The sequence below is a fragment of the Herpailurus yagouaroundi genome, unplaced genomic scaffold, assembly GCF_014898765.1.
Source record: "Herpailurus yagouaroundi ecotype Mexico unplaced genomic scaffold, PumYag 182, whole genome shotgun sequence".
NCBI classification, from domain to species: Eukaryota; Metazoa; Chordata; class Mammalia; order Carnivora; family Felidae; genus Herpailurus; species Herpailurus yagouaroundi.
Window position 1 is genome coordinate 54,301,100 of NW_024412413.1, and position 22,566 is coordinate 54,323,665.

Genomic DNA, 22,566 nt, shown 5'->3' on the forward strand with positions numbered 1-22,566 from the left:
ACAGAAACACTTTTACTGATAGTGAAATATCTTACTTTTTCCATTAGGAAATATTAAAGACACCTTATGTCTGAATCATATTCAAGTGTTATAAAATACCATTTAGATAATTATAGAAGTAATAAACAACAGCTAGAGTGAGAATTAGTAATGCAAAATTGCATCAGTTGATACAAATGAACAACAAATAAGGCTTCCTAAGTTTCAGAATGAAGGTATATGTTGTTTTCAAAACTAGTAAAAGCTCAGAAAAAGTTCCTAGTAGTTGAAGTAAATGATTCTACTTGTTCTCACACTGCTAAAGCAGAGCTTTTAAAAATAAAATTATACAGCCTGAGTGGCTCAGTCAGTCAAGCGTCCGACTTTGGCTCACATGATCTCGCGGTTAGGGAGTTTGAGCCCCCATCAGGCTCTGTGCTGACAGTTCAGAACCCGGAGCCTGCTTTGGATTCTGTGACTCCCTCCCTCTCTGCCCATCCCCTGCTTGCACTCTCTGTCTCTCTCTCTCTCCCCAAAATAAAAAGCATTAAACATAAATAAATAAATAAATAAATAAATAAATAAATAAATAAATAAAATTAATAATTTTTTTTCCTTGAAAAGAATTTTGGAGGTTTGTTGTTATTTCTTTGTTTATAAAAACCTGAATCTAACATCTAAATGCGTGTTGTAGATTACAGACATCACTTAAGGTCTGTGCTTTGTTTTGCTGACAGAATAACTTTTCAATTCCCTCCAGGGCACTGCATAAGTAACATGTGCATGGTCAATCAAGGGGGGAAAAGTAGGTACTAACAGGCTACTTTTTTTCTTCACTGAAAATAAAAACAGCTATTTTGATTTCGATTGTGGAAAACTGATAACCCTACAATAAATTTTTTTAAACGTCAGATTCTCTTAAAATTTAAGTTTCTACACAATTTGTTTCTCTGCACAGACAACTAGGGTTAAAGAGATCAAGGTTACTGCACAGCTAGACTTCTTCCAGAGCCAGTGAAGAGGTATTCTGGTGTAGCAGAAACCACTACTTTCAATGTGAAAGTTTTCATCATTCCAGCTGGATATAATGCAATCAGCTAATTAGAAAACGATCTGCCATACACAAATCTGGTAACACATGAGTAATCAGAATCTAGTTCCATTCTAATTTTGCTAGAATGTCACAGCGACTTTGCTGGAATTGCTGGCTCCTCGGTTGGCATTTTTCTGTTTAGCAGTTTGTTTGTTGTGAATTGTGCCAACAATTACCTTGCTGGTTTAGAGAACTCTTTGATTCTGATCTGGTTTTGCCTGCTAGTTGGAATTTGCTCAATGATTTTTAGGTCTGTTTGTTTTAGTAACTTTTTCACAGTAACAAAACACACATAGGTAAAATCTATCTTTTTGCAATTTCTGTGAGAAACATACTTTTAAATTTATTCTTACTTCTTGTTTTAAAATATAAGCTTCCAACAATTCCAGAGCTAAATTTAAGTAAAATGAAAAAAATACAGATATATATAATCCCATAACTTATTGATTTCCTAATTATAGAAGTACTTCACTAAAGCTGTTATTCAGAGAAGTATATACCCTCTTGTGAAGAGCTGCATAATCAAACCAAAAATGTTGGTGAATAGAAAAAAGAGGATACAGGCAGTTTCTGAAACTCTCTCAAAATAAACCTGAATTACCTTTTCAAATACATCAGAAAGCCCTAAGTTTTTAAAGTAACTGGATGTTTAGAACCTTGGGTTTATCTGAAAGTATGCATATACAACAATCTTGCTGATCCAGAATTTATCTTAAAAAATATGTGGCAAACTAAAAAACTTCCAGAGAACCACACACGTTATTGTTTAGACAGCCACTGAAACTCTATTACCTTCTGGAGAACATCTAAAGCTGTAAGCACAGCTTCTTGTAAACTTGTCAAAACTGCTTCAGTATAAGATGGAAGAATAAAAGGGGACGCGTCTGAACTTATGGGGACTGACACAGCACTATGCAGTGTGACTCCCAGCTTCTGCAAGTCGCCCATGCTGAAACCAGCCTTTATGTGCTGGTAGAGAGCTGGGAATATCTGAGTTAAAGCTGTAAGGAAAGGCTGGCTGGGGATGAAAGTCAATTTGTCAAAAGTAACAGGAGGCTTAGTGCTTTCCGATCCAATTCTATACCAGGTATTCCACGCAGCCCACCAGAGATTCAAATCTTCAAGCTCGTCAGTAACTATGGGTGGCTCAGAGCTGTTGTATCGTCCAAGTTTCTCTCCAATGGAATCTGTTCTTACAAACGGTCTGCTCAGGCCAGGGCCTGATAGGGACCCTAGCAGGACAGGCACAGGTACATTAACTGCAGGTGGTGTCTCGGGCTTATCTGAGTCTCTGACGGGGGACACAATCTGTAAAATTTCCTGGAAGCTTTTCAGGGCAGCCAGAGATACTTCATTGTTTTTGCTGAGTGCAGCTGATTGTATATGGTCAAGAAGAACATCCCATGCTCTTGAAAAATCTCCTGTATCGGGAAGAGAAAAACAAAATCTATCAAAATGGTCAAGATTTCTCAGACTATTGCAAACTTTACAATTTATTTTTCTGCTTAAATTCTTATAAAACTGAAGAAATATGATCAAGTACTAAGGTACTAACAGTGTGAATTAAAATCAATGAAAACTTGGAGCGCCTGGGTGGCTCAGTCAGTTAGGCCTCTGACTTCAGCCGTCTGACTTCGGCTTGGGTCATGATTTCATGGCTTGTGAGTTCAAGCCCCATGTCAGGCTCTGTGCTGACAGCTCAGAGCCTGGATCATGCTTCAGATTCTGTGTCTCCCTCTCTGTTGGTCCCTCCTGTGTTCTTACTCTGTCTCTTTCAAAAATAAATAAAAAAATTTTTTTAATTAAAAAAAAAAGAAAATCAATGAAACCCAAAAATCAAGTAAAAATTTTTTTTCAGATCTAGGGACAAAGGGCACCAAGAAGAGGATGAGTATATCAATGTTTTGGTCTTAAGAACAAAACTGTATAGGGGCACCTGTGTGGCTCAGTTGGTTGAGACCAATTCTTGATTTAGGTTCAGGTCGTGACCCCAGGGTGGTGGGATCAAGCCCCAGGTCGTGGGATTGAGCCCTGCATCAGGGACTCTGCACTGAGTGTGGAGCCTACTTGATTCTTTCTCTCTCTCTGCCTCCTTCCCTCACTTATGCTCTCTAAAATTAAAAAAAAAAAAAAATTAAATAAAAAATATTAAAAACAAAACTCTATAAATGTATATACACATGTTCACACTATTTCCTAGTTATTTCTGCCTACGGAAAACAGAATTAAAAATGTAAGAGGGTAAAAACAAAAGCTTTTCAGTAACAACTTTGATTTACTCATCTACCTTTATTTAATGATTAAGATAAGATGTTCTCACTCTTAAACATATTGGAAAAGTTACAAATTATAACAGAATAATATGTATTTTTTTATTGGCCTAAGTTTTTAAAATACACTATGCTCTACTCATGAAATCTCAACTTCACGCCTTTTCATATTTTAATAACTTAGAGCTGCAGAATTCTTTTTTTATTTCGTTGTAGAATTTTCTTAAACATTTCTTCCCAATTACAGTGAGTCACCGGAAGAAAGTGCACCATAAAGAAGAGACTGTCTTTTTACAACTTTGAGTCTAAATCTGCTCCTCTCATGTGAAATGGAGTGTGCTGACCCACCCACAGCAGAGCATGGGCTGAGTGGCAGTTGTTGGCTTCCACTGATCAATCCAATCTCTTGTTCTACTCCTATGACCAGGTAAGCACATTTATGTTGAAGTTCTTTACAGCAACATGTAGTCTGTTTCTATGAAACCCAGCAAAATGACTTTGTTCCTAGAGCAATTTACCCCAATGGCTTTGTTAACAGAATGGCTTATTACCCACATACATGCATTTAACACAAAAATCAGAAGAACTGACATTTTCCAAAGCAGGGTGACATAAGTAGGCTGTGAAATACATAAATAATTAAGGTTTAAAGTCATTTCACAAAGGCTATAAATGAGTAAATTTTTAAATTTTTCCTCATATTTCTGAGGAAGCAATCAGTTAACAGAAAAGCTGGAAGTAGTTCTGGGATGAAACAATAGGTACTACTCTGCCTATACAGGACAAAAAATAACACCTGGCCAGTTATATGCCTCTTCCTTTCCATGTTTTTTTTTTTTTTTTTTTTTTTTATTAAAAATTGAGGTATAACTTACATACAATAAAAAACAGATTTTTAAAAAGTTTATTTTGAAAGTGAGAGCACGTGTGTGCAAGTGGAGAAGGGGCAGAGAAAGAGGGAGAGAGAGAATCCCAAACAAAGAGGCTCTGCTCATGGGGCTCAATAGGAACCATGAGACCATGACTTGAGCTGACATCAGAGTGGGGACTCAATCTCATATTTAGAATATTCCGTACCACAGGAAGGAAAACCCTGTAATTCCTCTTTTAAAATATTCTATATCTAGGAAAAAGTACACATTCTAAAAGACTAGATGTAAGTATATATTGTTCATGGTTATGTTGAAAATATGAACCTTATTCTAAAATAATATAGACCACTTTCCAATATTTAAATTATAAAAAACTACTAAAGCTACACAAACAGCCTTCATTTTTAAAAAACTAGATCTTTATTTATTAGGTTTTACATTCATTCATTCATTTATTTATTTATTTATTTATTTATTTATTTATTTATTTATTTATTTGATGTTTATTTTTGACAGAGTGTGAGCAGGGGAGGGCAGAGAGAGAGAAGGAGACACAGAATCCGAAGCTGGATCCAGGCTCTGAGCTTTCAGCACAGAGCTTGATTTGGGGCTTGAACCCACTGACTGTGAGATCATGACTTGAGCCGAAGTTGGGTACTTAACTGACTAAGCCACTCAGGTGCCCCATACTTTTAAAATTTTTTAATGTTTATTTTTGAGAGAGAGAGAGACAGAGAGAGAGAGAGAAAGTGGGGGGGGGGGGGCGCGGGGCAGAGAGAGAGAGAGAGAGAGAGGGAAACACAGAATCCGAAGCCAGCTCCAAGCTCCAAGCTGTCAGCCCAGAGACTGATGTGGGGCTCAAACTCATGAACCATGAGATCATGACCTGAGCCAAAGTCTGACACTTAACCAACTATGCCACTCAGGTGCCCGAGGTTTTAGCTTTTAAAACAAAGTAACTATCATGGAAGTTTTTTTGTTTTTGTTTTTTTAAGTTTATTTTGAGAGAGAGAACATGAATAGGGGAGGGGTAAAGAGAGAGGAAATGAGAGAGAATCCCAAGCAGGCTTCACACTCAGGGCTCATATTCATAAAGTGTGAGATCATGACCTGAGCCAAAATCAAGAATCCGACGTTTAACCAACTGAGCCATCTAGGTGCCCTATCACAGACGTATTAAAAATGATGCTTATTTGGTTAAAATTCAGCAAATATATAGTTAAGACTGGTACATTTCATTTTATGTAAATTTTATATGGAAATAAAAAACTAGGATTTTTATATACATTTAACATTAAGCTCTAGGAGAGCAAAAAGGATCAAACATTAGAGACCACTTTTGGTAAAAAAAGGAAAAAATGAACATGAAGAACACACAAAACTGCTGATGGAAAGAATAAATATGCTTATGCTTTAACATAAACAGGAACAAAAAAGCCAAATGTAAAATAATAATTTGTAAAAATGCAATAATATGTACAGCATGCTCATAATTTTATAAACCAGTATTTCTGTTCCATTCACTTTTCTCTACCCCCCCCCACCACTATCATCAGAACTGAAGGTATAATCTACACTGGGGCTTCTCAATCTCAGTATTATTGACATTTACACATTCTCTCTGCCTATAAAATTCTTCACATTTCATCTTACCCTTGCCTGATGGAAATACTACTGACCATTCAGACCTCAGGTAAAATACTGCTTCCTTAGGGAAGCTTACCTGGAACTCATAGGCCTGGTCAAATAACTATTATAAGCTTACAAAGCACCACTCCTTTGTAGCATTTATCACTGTAGCAATTTTGCATTTATTTATGTAATTTCAGTTATTCCCTTATGCCCATGACAACAAAGATGTTGTGTATTTTATTCATCATTGTATCCCCTAGAGGCTAGCCCATATGAGGTAAATTACACATTTTCTCAACGAAATGAATGAAAATGTGTACGCTTATGCACACAACACACATAAACAAAAACTGACATTAAGACTGATTATTCTTGGGAAGTAGCATTATATACAAATTTTTTAAAAATCTCCTACATTTTTCAAATTGCCTTTAAAATGAGTTACTTGTTTAACTAGAAGGAAAAATGCATATATACCTAAAGGTTGCAGTAAATATCTTCTAGTGTTAAAGATTCTTGCTACTCCGGCCAATGTTAAAACCCAGGTCTCTGCCCACTGCTTCTCTGCTGTGTCCCTTGAATGATGAATGAGAATATTCCCACCTCCAGACTCAATCTTTTCTTTGTCTGCAGTGGTAGAAGATTCCCGAACTCGGTCCAATAGATGAAAGAGAACCTGAATATTTATAAAAATGCATATAAAAATAACATAGCTTAAATAAAAGCATAGCAATTAAGAACTGTCACAACAAAAGTCACAAGAAATTATATCAGACAGATCAATCCAATATATTAGAAAAAATAGAAGTATTATATTAAGTTTATACTTGAAGTTATAGAATATGAAAAATGTTTTAATTTGATTGGATATTTTCTAAGACTTGTTGACATATCAACAGAGCATCTATGGGGTAATGTGTAAGAAGGGACTGAAGCTAAGGAATTCAGTCCAGGCAAAAAACAGAATTATAGAAGACATCTAAATAGAGGTTATAACTCAAGTTTCGGGACTAGATGAGGGTGCTTGAAAATATCAAGCAGGAAGTGTCTGGGACTTGGAGAATGTTTACATTTAAAGCGTAGATTCAGGGGAAGGAGTTGAAGAAAAAAAATAAAAATGAAAAAGACAAGCAAAAGCATTCTGTGAAACAGAAGCCAAGGGAAGAGAAATTTAAAGGAGAAAATAGCCAACAGTATTAAATGCTACCAAAAAAAAAAAAAAAAAATGAGTAGGATAAGAACTAAACTTAGGGAGAACATTTTGGCAATTAGAAGACTACCTGTGGCCTATGAACAATTTCTGTGGTTCTCAAAATATGGTCTCAGAACCAACAGCATAGCATCACCCAAGAAATTCACAGACATGCAAATTCTCAGGCTCTGTGCCAGGGGGATCAAAAAAAAATCACAAACTCCGGGGGTCTGGGGGTGGTAAGACTTCAAGGGGACTCTGTTACTAAGGTTTGAGAGGCTTTGAATTAGAATAATCTAGAAATCGTATTAAAAGGTCAAGAGAATGCAGGGGAGGTGAGGAAGGAAAAAAAATCACTGAGAATTAGGCAGCAAGATTAACAATAAAGCTGTTTAAAATGAAAATAGGAATCAGAGAAAATATCAGTTTGTTTTTTAAAATAATAGTAAGGGAGACTAAAGCATGTTTATGATCTGAATAAGAGCCAATAGAGCTGAAACAGAACACAGGGGAAGGAGAAGAGATTTTAATTATTTTTATTAGTAAATGCACATTAATTTTTTAAATGTTGATTTACTGATTTGGAGAGAGAGACACAGCAAAAGAGAATGTGAGCGGGGGGAAAGGCAGAAATAGAAGGAGAGAGAATCCTAAGCAGCTCCACATCATCTGCCCAGAGCCCAAAGCATGGCTACATTAATTTTTTAAGAAGACATTCTGGAGTCTTTTTTATTAAATTGAAGAAAAATTGTTAAATACAATTAGGATTTACTATGTTGCCTATCACCAAACTTAACTGATCTCAGAAATTCACAAAAACAGTGTAAAGACGATGAGCAGAATTTTATTTTATTTATTTTATTTTATTTTTCAGGCTTATTTTTAAGTTTATTTAGTTTGAGAGAGAGAAAGAAAGAGAGAACACACATGTGAGGAGGGAAAGGACAGAGTGGGAAAGTAAGGGTTATAAGCAGGTTCCTGCTGTCAACACATAGCCCAACACGGGGCTCGATCCCATGAACTGTGAGATCATGACCTGAGCCAAAATCAAGAGTCAGATGCTTACCTGACTAAGGCACCCAGGTGCCCTGGAACAGACAGAACCAAAAAGGAAAGCAAAGAGGCGACGCTCACTAATAAGCTGTTAGTTTTGTAAAAAAGTCTTAGAGGATAAAAAAGAAAAAGAAAAAATGAAACTGTATATTTAATGAACAAACATACAGAATTTACCACTTAGAGGTTACTTCTGTTTGCTTAGTCTGCAAGTAAATTTCACTATTGTTGACATTCTTTCATTTACAAAATTTGTAGTTGATTACATTTCAATTATGTGGTTTTGGCACTTGGAAAAACAGGGAGAAAAAAGGGACAAAGGCAGAAATCAGAGACAGATATTAAGAGATGAAGATAGAAAAAGAGAGAATAGGCTTTCAATATGTAATTTGCTCCATGGTGTAACTTATAGCAGGACAAAACTAACATCTTGTATGGCCAAAAGCACAAAAGCAGGGAAATTCTTCTTTAAAAATTAATAACAAATTTAATTGAAAAAATTTTAAATCTGTCTCAAATGCTAATAACTCAGGCTAATACACAATACCTTCCAAATAACAGTATGCCATGTTGAATGCTGTAACAAAGTTCCATGTGCACCAATTGTTGAAAACAGAGTTTGCCCTGCACTTTTCCTCACAGCAGGACGGGGGTCCACACATAGTTCACCCAATTTTGCATAAAGACACAGCCACAAGCAATCAAACGGTGGTGCAGGGTGGAAGGGCCGATTTAAAACCACTCCTTTTTCTTCTGCCTGTTTTTGCTGTGCTGCCTCTTCTTTATTTAATTCTTTTTCAATAGTTTCCCCTCTTTGGAAAAAATAATCTGAAATATTCCACTAAAGAGCAAAGTAGAAAAATACCATTTCACTCACAGGTTTTATTTTAAACACATAAATAAATATTCAATACATGATTGGTTGCTTTAACTTTCAGAAACAAAACCTTAAAAAGTCACTTCAGAAATTTCTTTTCTAGCAGAATAGATTTGAAAACATCTCTGTCATATGTCTCCATCTGATTTCCGGAGAATATGGGGAAACAATCTTGTGCTGACATTAATATTTTTAAATATTTTTGTTATGAAACATTTCAAGAACATACAAAATAAAACAAAACAAAAAACAGGGAAAATGTATCAACATATCAATGTACCCAAAACCTATTATTAACATTTTGGCATATTTATTTCGTGCCTATATTTTATAAAAAATTAACCATGATACTATTATGACACCAAAAAAATTATTAACAGTTCTTTAATATCATTTAATGGCATTTTATAATTTCATAGAACAATTACTATATCCCAACGTAGCTTATGACCTCATTCTCAACCACAGTACAGTGTATGAATTAATGAGAATTACACCAATGACAAAAATGTAGAGAATCCTATAAACATAAATATAAGAGTGACACCAGGCAGTAATATAGTCAACACTGAATTAAATACTCTTTGGGAGGGATTCTATATGTGTGCTTATTTTCTTTCCTATGATTACATTTTAATAGTAACTTATCTAGCTTGTGAGGGATATCTGACTTTAAAATTTTCTGGCTTATAGAGGCGTCTGGGTGGCTCAGAAGGTTAAAAGTGTCGGACTCTTTCATTTCAGCTCAGGTCCTGATCTCATGGTTCAGGAGTTCAAGCCCCACGTTGGGCACCTCGCTAACAGTGCTGAATCTGTTTGGGATTCTCTCTCCCTCTCTCTCTGCCCCTCTCTTGCTCATGCTCACCCACTCAAAAATACATAAACTTTAAAAAAATAAAAGTAAATAAATAAAAACTTTTGGCTTATAATAAACTTTTAAAAGTGTAAATAATTGCCTTTAAATGCATTTATATTGGAAACAGCTTTGTTTATTAATGTAATATTAATAACATCCTAACTTAGATTTTACTTCTACATTCAAAGTGAGTAAAATGAGGCTCAAAAGGTCAGTCATTAAACAATTAACAACAGGCACAGAGAATTAAAATACAAGTATATCTGCTCCCACAGTCAAGGCTCTTCCATTAACATATGCCTTCTAGCAGCTAACGAAGCAGAGTGGATGAACTACAGGACCATGTAAAGACTTTTATTGGAGCTTTATTTACTAAATAAGCAGTACATGAAAATGTTGCTACTAAAACAATATTGAAAATCAATTAATCCTTACACGAGAGTCACATAAATATTTCTCTTTTATGTACTATTACTTATTTACTAAATCCTCTCATGACAAACCTTTTAAAGCGAAATTTCAGCTCAATAGATAAAGATTATTCCAAATATTCTATCAATGAATTATTTCTTAAATTATGTCATTTAATCCTTCATGCAAAATCAAAGTTTAGCACTTAAATGTCATTCAAACAACCCCCATAAAACAAAAAGCCTATTTGCTTAGCATTCATTCTTAATTGCCTAACAACGATTTCTAAATTATATGATCACAAGAAAGGCAGTAATACTTACCAATAAACCTATTGAAGTTAAACTAATATTAAGTTCTTGGTTATGAAGTCCAAAGCTACCTGCTACATCTACAACAATCTGCAGGCATGTGCAAGGCATTGTTGGTAGAAAATCTGTCACAACCAACTGAAGACACTGGAATGCAGTTCGTATCAAGGATTCTCTAAAAAAAATGAAAAATAAATATATATTTATGCACTTAAAAGAAATGTAAGTAAAAATATACACCTTATAATAATTTGAACCAAGTTAAATTCTATTCTAAAATTTGAACAAGAGGGGTGCCTGGGTGGTTCAATAGGTTAAGCATCAGATTCTTGATTTCAGTTCAGGCCATGATCTCAAGGTTCCTGAGTTCGAGCCCCATGTCAGGTTCCTCGTTGACAGTGGGATTGTCTTTCTCTGCCCCTCCCTTGTTCATGCTCTCTCTCTCTCAAAATAAATAAAAATAAACTTTAAAATTTGGACAAAAAAATCTCCCCTAATATAGGTCATACAGTATTTTAACATCTACATAATGTAAAAGAGATACTTATACTTAAATAAATTAACAAACAAAACTGAAGAAAGGATGTTGTATCAACCAGCCAAACAAAAGTTAGACATTAACAAAAAAAAGGAAATTGACTATAGCTACTTTCTCACCACTATATCCCACAAATCTAGCATGGTGCCCAGCATATGCAAATAGACACTTAATGAAAATGAGTTCCCCATTCTTTTTTATGTATATCTCATTTAAAATAATCCATCTAGTCTGCATAAGAAAATAGTATACTTTGAATTTCAAATGAAGAGAATAAGAAGTATTTGACTTTAGGGGCACCTGGGTGGCTTGTTCCTTGAGTGACCAACTTTGGCTCAGGTTACGATTTCATGGTTCATTGAGTTCAAGTCCCTCATTGGACTTGATGCTATCAGTGCAGAGCCCACTTCAGATCCTCTGGCCCTCTCTCTCTGCCCCTTCCCTGCTTGTGGTCTCTCTCTCTCTCTCTCTCTCAAAAATAAATAAACATTTTTTTTTTAAAGAAGCATTTGACTTTAGAGAGAAATGGCAGTGGGGAAAAATAATAACAAAAGTGAATTATAATAGCTAACACTTACTGTTTGCTATGTCATGTACTTCCTGTTTTACATGTACTAAATAATATCTTACAACAACATCCTATCTTATAACTGCACTGTAAATTAGGAGAAGAAATTTTAGCTTGATTTAAGCTATCGCTGGCTTCCTTCCACTTAAATCATCTCAGTATTTTGTAGAATTTAAGGAAATTTACTACTACAAATAAGTAAGAAAGATCAATTTTCCATAATAGATAGTCTCAAGCATTTCAACCATACAAAACTCCTCAACTAGTCATCATGTAAGATGGCATGAGTTCTGCTGCAGAATGAGACAAACATATCCACACATCTAATAGACCTTTCCACTGCAATGTTTCACTTTAAACTAAACAAGTCCATTTTGCTCTTCCTTCAGTATTTACTTAGTTAATACCACCACCATTCATTAAGCTGCCTAAGTCAGAAATGTGGGAGTCATTCCTTATTCTATTTCCTATTTCACCCTTCACCTCTATAGTCAATCTGCTAAGTAGCTCAAATCCATCTCCTCCTGTCTTTTTTTTTTTTTTTTTTTAACATTTATTTATTATTGAGAGACAGAGAGAGACAGAGCATGAGCATGGGAGAGGCAGAGAGACTGGGAGACACAGAATCCAAAACAGGCTCCAGGCTCTGAGCTGTCAGCACAGAGCTCAACGCGGGGCTAGAACTCACAAACTGGGAGATCATGACCTGAGCCGAAGTTAGATGCTTAACTGACTGAGCCACCCAGGCGCCCCATCATCTCCTCCTTTCTATCTCTAGAGAGCACTACAGGCTCTCTCATTTCCCCCCACCCCTCCAGGGTACTGTTAAAGTGATAGAGCTCAAATGCACATCACAATGTTCCTTTGCTTAAAACTCCTAAATGTCTCTCAAATGGACTGAGGACAAATCCAAATACATAGTTTATAAAAGCATGTAAGGTCCCTCATAATTTTGGCTCAGCCCCACTCCAGGGACACAGGCTCTTCCCACTGGAATCCTATTCTTTGGAGCATAACAGACTATTCTTATTAGGATCCTAACATAGACCTTGTTCCTTTTCCATAAGATTCTAGTTTTAGAGCAAGAGCTACCCAACTGTGTAATCATAGAAACTAGCAAGCATAGTATTTAGAATATACTAGGCACAGAATAAATGAACAATAAAATTTTAAAAGTCACTTAAAAGCAAATTCTTAGATTTCCCAATATATGCAGAGAAGTCCTAAGTGTTAATTTATATCTTATCAAATATTTATTTTAATAATATAAACCCCAATCTTTGGATGTGTTACAAAATTTTTTAGGTTGGTACATTTATATTAATTATGAACTTTGTATTCTTGTACAAATGTCAAATAAACAGCAATTTTTCCATCCTTCCAAAACAAAGGTGAGCCCTAATAATTCACTCCAGCCAACTGGAGGTAGGATTAAGAAAAAATGATTCTAGATCTTAAACAGGAAGGGTATACATAAAAAATTACCACTTCTGCAACATTTTAGGATGAATTCATTCTTTACCTCTATTACTTTCTGGATGTTAGTTTTAAAAACTTACCCTTGATCATTTCTGATTGCTCCCATGACTCCAAGCACTAATGGCCATCCAGGCCCAAGACTGTCTCCCTGACTCTGAAGAATCTGTAACACACATTCTAATTGCTTAAGTCGGATATCTGGATGGTTAATACTGGACATTTCTTTCAATGGGTTCAATAAAAGCAACTGTAGTCTCTGAAAAGAGGGCAGGAAACTAATTAGAAAGAGAAGCTTTATTGTTACTTTTTAAATTTAAATTCACCTCCACTCAGACTGTAAGAGTAAATAAAAACTTTTCTACTAAAACAAACACTGATTTCTCTGAAGTAATTAAGAGATTTATACCTTTTTTTAAAATAAGAGAAATAAAAACCTATCTTTAACATGTTAAATTTCAGATTAAATGGAGTGACTATGCGTTAAAGGACACTAATTAAGGACCCGTATAGAAATTAATCTCAATAAAGGAAATGTGTCTATATATATCTAGCTATATCTGGAGAGAGGAAATAATCCCCAATTTCTAAAACTGTCTTCATAATTTACTCTGTTAATATACATCACGTTTTGTTTGTTTATTTTGAGCAGCAGGCAAAATATTTTGAGCAGCAGGCAAAAGTTTATTAGAATATACAATTAGAAAGGAAGAATAGTAGGAAAGCTCTCTTTACAGAGAGGGGACATTCAAAAGTGAATGCCTCTATATCACATACATTTAAATTTAAAATTCTTAATACTACTAAAAAGTGAGTAAGTATGGTACCCATTAACAAAGACAGAGTCAAACGATTAGAATCCACTGGAGTAAAGACAGCATTCTTTTCTAGTCCTTTCAAGACCTGAAAGCACTTGCATCATTTTTACCTGTTTTCTCTTCAAGGATTCATTTATTTGGTTCACTGATTGAAAAAACATTTAAGCTCTCACCTATGTGTCAGGTATTACAGTGAATAGGATTTGGATAAGGGTTTTCTTTTCAAAAAACTTAAACTGTAACAGGAAAAAAATATGAAGTCACTAAAATTTAAGCTGTATAAGAACATATATCTTTTCTGTCTTGCTCATCATTCTATTCCAAGAGCTAAATCACTGGGTAGCATCTTGTATGTACTCAGTAACTATGTATTGAGTAAATTTATAGAATACAATCACCATCTTCATTCCTACTCAATCTTCAAACAAAAGAACTTCAGTGGACTTTTAAAAAACCGTATAAGAGATCTATAAATGATTATATGAGTCAGGACAAAGGACTCAAGACAAAAATAAACTGGGGAAGTACAAAGGAACTTTTTAAATTATTTAAAAATAAAAACCTATTTTATTGTACTTGTCTCTTCTACCACTTGCTTTTCTCCCCATGTAAGGATAATTAGAGAAAAAAATTAGGAATAGTTAGGGACCAAAGTAAGGAGGCTAATAAAGTAGGGCCTCAAAATAAAGTCTTAGCAATGCATGAACAGGGAAAACTTCCACAATGGGAGCCCAATTCTAAGTAATTTAGCAGCTTTAATTCTGTGTCATTCACAAGAAGGTTTTCATGACTTTTAATAAAGATAATCCTAAAAATCCAGACATACCAGTCTTCTGTATGATATCCATGGCCTACATATAAAATATTAAACAACACCCATTCTCAGAATATCATCGATTTGATAAATTAAGAAAAAGACTACACATAGGAGAGGATGATTTTGCATTAAAAATTTTTTTAAAACAAGGTAACTTTTTTTTTTTTTACCTGGTTTTGTGAAAGTGGAGGATCATGACTAAATGTTAATCCTGCTTTAATAAGTGAAGTTAAAGCTTCTGCTCCCCATTCTCTCATTCGAGAGTTTGGATGCTGGCACACCTGAAGACAAAACATTGAACAAAAATTAAATATTTAACTTGTACACTTAAGCTACATATCACACATCAACTGAGAAAAGAAAAATTTAAATATAACATTTTGTATTCTTTCACATTTTAAAAATTATATGAAATGTTCACCAATAAGGGCTGAATAAAAAATTGTATCTAAAATGGAAGTAAGCTTACCTTCTGTATAAGGGGCAAAGGAAGCAATAGAGAGACAGAAAATAAAAGATGAAACTAAACAAGTCACAGAAAAAAAAGGATTTCAAAAAAGTAAATTATATCATCAGAGTAAACAAAAGCGGCAAGCTGATACTAAGGTTCCTAATCAGGCCAACCCTCATAATCAAATACTATGCTAAGATTTTAAAAACTTATTTTTGTGCCATTTGATGAGAATGTCTAGGACAAGAAAATCTGCATTTTTCCTCTATAGTAATTCATAAAAGTAATCCCAACAAAATGGGGAAAAAAAAATAAAGAAAAGTTCAAGCTCATTTGTTTCTCTTATGAAGAGTAATACCTTTCCTAGCTTACTAAAATATTACAAAATGATCGTGGAAACTAAACCTAAAGTTCACATACACACGCATACTAACAGAAGCAACCATTACTGAGAATCAGCTAATTATTACCAGTCACTCCAACTTGAACACAAGAGTATACAAATCCAGATGAAATTCCCTGGCACTATCTACAATTAGTGATACCACACAGGCTTTTTCCCTTTAGAGAAGAGCTATCTCAGAATCACAGGAAAGGTTATAAAGGAACAGTGTTTATAATGAACTCTCAGCCCCAAATGCCTTAAAGTTTCAGAACTAGCTGAAACTGAGGTGGATCAAGAGACTCTGTAACAAAAGAAAGAGGACCCAAGCTAACAGCTAGAGGAGACTTCAGAGATTTCACTGATGTGTCACCCATTATCAGTGCAAAACACCAACCTATTCCTTCCCCAAGGCAATCATTGCAAAACTTTAGTCCCTAATGAAATACACAGACATAAAGACAAGGGGGAAAAAAGTTAATGTTGATTGTTCACATGGTCATCCAGAATCCGTAGTTCAATGTGTCTATCTTTATTCTTAACAAAAGTAAATACAGCATTTAAGAAAAAAGAAGTTACCTCAAGTAGATGGCCAGTTAGAGGTCTCCAAAGAATTTCTATTCGGTGCATGTTAACTAGACCAGTTTCTAACAATTTGGCAACAGCAAAAAGAGATGGTTCCTAGAGAGAAAACATATTGCATTTTGATATTGTAAGAAATTTTTAGTACCTCAACTATAAATAAAACTGACGATACTCTGAAAAGCATGACTATAATTAATATATAATTAGTATAAATTAGCAATAATCATAACAGAACCTTAGTTATCATGAGACAAGACTTTCTGAAACCCACCCTCAAGTATCCAGGATAGATTCTAATTATAAAATTTGGTTAGGAAGAGAATGCTTTCATGAGAAAAAAGTGAAAAATTCAAAATTATTCCAGACACAGAGTGGCTACTCTTCTGACCAGAAGGAAAGATACATTCTGTTATAGACTAAACTGTGTCCCCTTAAAAAATATCTATGTTGAACCCTACCGCCGAGGTGATGGTCTCTGGAGATAGGGCCTATACGGGGGTAATCAAGGTTAAGTGAGGTAATAAGGTGAAACTCTGGTAAGATAGGATTAGTGTCTTAAAAGAAGAGACACCAGAGAGCTTCCTGGCATGCTCTTGAGCACTCCTTCCCACCATGTGAAGACCCAGTGAGAAGACTGCTATCTTTCAAAGCAGGAAAAGAGTCCTCACTTGAGGACCACCATGCTGGCATCTTGATCTCAGACTTACAGCCTAGGCTGATTGATACATATTCTTACTAGTGCAGTCTTCAAATGTCCACGTTTTATGTGTGAATGTCAGGAAGTATGAAAAAATCCGAAAAGAAACAACAGAGACCAGGGGAAAGAAGTATAGAGTCAGGAATGAGGCAGATATTGGAACTGTGAGTTTAGGAAATAACAGAAAAAATACCAGAGACAGGTGACAAACCCCTCTCCTCAGTTGCTAGCATTTCACCAACCAGAAAAGGAATCGGTATTGTTTTAAGACAAATTTGGCCAGGCTGACCTTTGCTGCATGCACTAATGTTACAGGCACCCTAAAAATTTGTGTGGTAGAAGAATGTACCATTGTAGAAACAGTATGATACAGTGGTTAAGACTGACATTTGTGAAGTTTTAATTGACTAGGACCTCATTTCAACTCTACCACTTAATAGGTATGTAACTTGAATAAGTTACTACTAGGACCTCATTTCAACTCTACCACTTAATAGGTATGTAACTTGAATAAGTTACTACTTTCACTAAAATTTTTTAATTTTTTTTAATGTTTATTTAAAAGCAAGAGAGACAGAGCATGGGCAGGGGAGGGGCAGAGAGGGAGACGCAGAATTCAAAGCAGGCTCCAAGCTCCAAGTTGTCAGCACAGAGCCGGAAGCAGGGCTCGAACTCACAGAACATGAGATCATGACCTGAGCCGAAGTCAGACGCCCAACCGACTGGGCCACCCAAGCGCCCCTCACTAAAATTTTTTAAATCTATACGATGGGGTAATAATATACAGAGACAACCACACGTTAGAAAGTATCTGGCAGATAATAAGTCCTCATAAATGTTGCCTAGTATGATTTTCGCCTCCTCCTCCTCCTTCTTAGCCCCATGGCTTGAACTCACAACATGGGCTTGAACTCACAACCCTGGGATCAAGAGTCAGATGCTCTACCAACCGAGCCAGCCAGCCACCCCATTCTTCTGCTAATTCTAACCAGGATGAACACAGGACTCGTGTGGCATTTAAAAAAATGTACAAGCTCAGAGCCTGGAGCCTGCTTCGGATTCTGTCTCCCTCTCGCTCTGCCCCTCCCCTGCTCACACTCTGTCTCTCTTTCTCCCTCTCAAAAATAAATAAACATCAAAAAAAATTTTTTGTTTTTAAATGTACAAATGCCCACACCTCATAACCAGATTGTTATTCAGAAAGCCTAGAATGTATTCCCGGCATTTGCATTTTTAAAAAACTCCACAGCAGACTTTGATGCACACAAAAGTTACAGCCACTAGTGAAGTGGTTAAGAATAAAGCTCTAGAATGAGACCTATGTGGGTTCAAATCCAAGTTCTAACAATTACTAAATATGTGATCCCAGGCAGATTACTTAAACTCTCTATTTTCATATTTCATCTGTAAAAAGGTGAAACTACCGCCAAACCTCACAGAGTTGTTTTAAATTATTAAATTAAACATTTAAGTGCCTGGCATACAGTAAACTATGAAGAATATTTTTGTCATTGTTATACTGAGTTTGGTAATATGTCTGCACAAGTATCATCCACCACACCTTCTTTCAGGGAAGAATTTGCAAGCTTCATCATAAGCTACTTCTCAACACATTAGCAAAAATTCCTGAAATGAGGACCAAAAATGAGATGACTTTAAATCCACACTAAAGAACACTAATATATATATCTTTCATTTTAATTTTTAAAAAATTTTTTAATGTTTATTTATTTTTGAGAGAGAGAGAGACAGAGAGAGAGACAGAGAGAGAGAGAGAGAGAGAGATAGCGATCATGAGCAGGGGAGAAGCAGAGAGACAGAGGGAGACCCAGAATCTGAAGCAGGCACCAGGCTCTGAGCTGTCAGCGCAGTGCCCAATGCAGGGTTAGAACTCACGAACTGTGTGATCATGACCTGAGCCAAAGTCAGATGCTCAACTGACTGAGCCACCCAGGTACCCCAATATATATATCTTTAATCCCTAGAATGTTTAACTCACTCAGAAGAGCTGACATTGTCAAAGTTTTTTTTAATAATGAAGAAAAATATAAAAGTTTCTAATTTTAACATCTGCATATTTATAATAATTTTTATAAAAAGCACAACTGAATAATAAATTGTTCTTTGCCTCCATTTAAACATTTTTTAATATTTTTATAACATTACAACATTAATACATGCAGCAAAGGTCAGCCTGGCCGTATTTGTCTAAAATTTTTATAGTTTATATTTTTATAAATTTTTATTTCCATTCCACATTTATCACTTCGCTTTACAATATTAAATCCTAAAAGAGAGAAACGAGAATCCATTCTCAGGTACATAATCTCCATTCCAACGCATCCATTTTTTCAACATTTGTTCCTTCTAAGCCTCCCTGAAATATATCTGCTCCAACCACTCTCTTGAAATTGTATTCTTCCAGCATAATTATAAACATCAAATCCCTATTTTTTTTCAATTCTCATTGATCTTGACTTCTTGTAACATTTTTCTTTTGATTTCCATGAACTTGCTCTTTCTTATGTAAATTATACCATTCCTTCAATATCCACCTCCAATCACAAACCAATTCATGTTAATTAATCTTAATTCTTTTAGTAGAAATATGCACTTAGAAACATCTTCTATAAAAGGACACTAAAGATTCATAGAATATGTCTCACATCACTTAGTATCTATAACTATTTATTTAGACTCTTATACCATTTAAACTGCCACTTAACCATGAGCCAGTAGTTCACATGCTGTTAGAAAGTAAAAATCTTAAATATCCTTTATATTTCTTAGCACTATCATGTATACAGTACACATACCATGGTTACTGAGTTAATACGTAAATTCTCAAGACATTACCACAGAAACTTGCTCAGATTTCATTAAAGTACTCTATTAAAAATATATTTGTGCGTTGAGTTAATCTTAAAGATTCAGGATTATTAAGGATATCAAGAAATTTACTACTTTACTGTATTTTATATTACCCATGCCTTAATTTGGAGTAAAGTATAAAACATATTTTCAAACACCTACATGTTTATGTAATACTCTAACTATATGCTATAATATATGAAACTTCTCCTTAATAAGACCTCATTGGTTAATCTTTAAATGAGTCCTACAGATGACAAGCCACAATACAAAGAATTATAATTGAAGACTAAGCAGACAACATAATTTTGGATCTTACAGATACATGTTAAACAAGTTACAAAGCTGCATTCTCTGCTTTTTAATCATGTTCTAGGTATCTTCACTTATTTGTAAATGGTTACACCATATTTATTTTAAAACACAGAAGGCATTTTATTTTACATAATTTCTAAAATATAAACAAATCCATATATTCTTGTGCTGTCCAAGTATAATAGAAAATGATATTTTGATTACAGAAAGAAATGCTCTTGAATGCCAATATTCAAAAGTACTATATTCTATTCATTCAGCCAATGAGTAAAGGAAAAATTTAATTTTCAAGGTAGGGAGAATCATTACCTTTACTAAGAAATGATTAGCTCCTTATTTCCATCCCAATGAAGGCAAGAGAAATTGAGACATATATATATTGCTTGACTTAAACCTTGTATTGTCCCAATCATAAATTGAAATTACAAATATTATTGTGACATTCTATGGAATTCATTTATAAATGTGGTATTACATATATTCTTTTAAAAAATGTTTCTTAAAATATTCAGTACACAACAGAAATGGACACAATTTAAATTTACAATACATTAGACATATCACAAACCACGTCATGTCCTCTTCACTCCCTCTTCAACCAATAACCCTAAATGGCAAAGCTCAACACAGACTGGAAGAAAGTATTAGTCCCACTACTAAAATACTAAGATCACTATGAGTGTACATCTTATTTAACTCAATAATGTACCATATTTAAAACAGAAAGAATATCACACCTTATTATTTCCATAGGCCATATCCATTGCTTCTAGGGATAAGGAGCAAAGTGCATTTATTAAATGATGCAATGACACATCATCAAGATACCTATAATGAAAATGAAGAAGTATGACATTCTGATCTAAAACATACAGCTAATAATATTTCTTTCAATTTCAAAAACTGATTCTTTTTTTTTTTTAATTTATTTATTGTTTAATTTATATCCAAGTTAGTTAGCATATGGTGCAACAATGATTTCAGGAGTAGATTCCTTAATGCCCCTTACCCATTTAGACCATCCCCCCCACCCCACAGCCCCTCTAGCAACTCTCTGTTTGTTCTCTGTATTTTAGAGTCAAAAACTGATTCTTACTGTGAGCTTTCAAACAATCTTGAAAGTATATTGGAAATCACTGGTAAATCTGTCATCACTGCTGTTGTGAGAACCTAAGAGAAGAGTACAATTAAATGTAACATATGAACATATTGAGAAGCACAAATTCAGTAAGACTAACTACAGCTTACTGTACTGGGTCCTTCTACAGCTCTCCCAGGTTTCAAGGCACCACCACTACTAGGCTTTAATCCCAGAATCCATACAAGATGCTGTAAAATTAAACAAAAAAAAAATAACTAAATCTGTAAAATTGTAAAAACCCTAATAACTAAAATTAAAAGTCATTAGTAACTCTTAATAACTAAAATTAAAATCAGAAGTAGGTTTCCAATAATTAAATTTAAATCGGTAACTGCTATTCATATAAAATACTTAAAACACCAAGCATAGGCAGAACTTAGGCCATTAAGAGAAGCCACATCTTTTTTCTTTTCCAACTTTTCCTTCTTCAAACTTACTGTCTATTCTTTAGGCTTCCCCAAACTACCAACAGGTATTGCTTAATTTAATTGGTTGCACCTAGATATAAAAAGAACACTGATCTTTGACTCAGAGCCTACAACATACCTGTAGGGTCGCCAAGACAAGTTGCCATGATGTTCCAAGAACAGCTCCATGGCAGTGTGCCAAGTTAAGTAAAGTCCTCATACACTGGATATTTTTGGAAGTGAGCTATATTTAAATAAATATATATTTGTAAGAATTGTTATGCATTCTCGTAAAGTAGGATTATCATATTCAAATATTTTTTTTAAATAAAAAACCAAATATATTAAGAAAATAGGTGTGGATGGTTTGTATAGAACAAATTAATTTGCTTAAAAATTGTGTTACCATCATTGTTATGATAATGTCAGTTGTCTTCTAAAGGTATCAATCATCCAAGTAAAATAAATAACAACAAAATCTGGCAAACAAAAAGAAAGGTACAGGCGACAGAGTTAACATGGCAGAGTAGTATAGGGACCCTGAGCTTGTCTTGTCCCTGAAACACAGCTAGATCAGCATCAAGACATTTTGAACACCTAAGAAATTGATCTCATGATAAATGCAACAATTTGCATAATATGAGCCAGAGAACTTGGCAGGAATGTCATGCAGAGGGGTGAAATAGGGGAGAGAAAAACCGTGGAGCTGCAGAGTAGGGTGCCATTTTCACAGAGAGAGGGCAGAGAAAGGGGGAGAGTGCAGAGCATCAGGATTGCTCAAGAAAAGCACTCCCCACCCCGACAGAAGCTGGAGAGAAAGAGAAGGAAAGAGTGAGAACACTCACAGGGAACTGGACAAAACATCTGTTCTCCAAAACCATTAATGGAGAGAGGGGAGAGGGTTTCAATACCACCAGGGTTCTATAAACAATGGAGCGCAATGTCTGAAGGTTC

General features: G+C 34.9%; 1 protein-coding gene across 1 annotated transcript in view; it reads right to left on the bottom strand.

Annotated features, from left to right (window-relative positions):
- Nucleotides 1-22,566, bottom strand: part of MON2 (MON2 regulator of endosome-to-Golgi trafficking) — a 117,956-nt gene that overhangs the window by 29,256 nt on the left and 66,134 nt on the right. The window contains exons 14-24 of the mRNA XM_040490429.1: nt 21,752-21,856; nt 21,313-21,393; nt 21,161-21,234; nt 20,802-20,892; nt 16,176-16,277; nt 14,934-15,044; nt 13,212-13,387; nt 10,559-10,721; nt 8,639-8,932; nt 6,324-6,522; nt 1,865-2,493 (exon numbers count right to left, since the gene is read on the bottom strand). Of these exons, the coding sequence (XP_040346363.1) occupies nt 1,865-2,493; nt 6,324-6,522; nt 8,639-8,932; nt 10,559-10,721; nt 13,212-13,387; nt 14,934-15,044; nt 16,176-16,277; nt 20,802-20,892; nt 21,161-21,234; nt 21,313-21,393; nt 21,752-21,856 (2,025 nt within the window). The remainder of the gene's footprint in view (nt 1-1,864; nt 2,494-6,323; nt 6,523-8,638; nt 8,933-10,558; nt 10,722-13,211; nt 13,388-14,933; nt 15,045-16,175; nt 16,278-20,801; nt 20,893-21,160; nt 21,235-21,312; nt 21,394-21,751; nt 21,857-22,566) is intronic.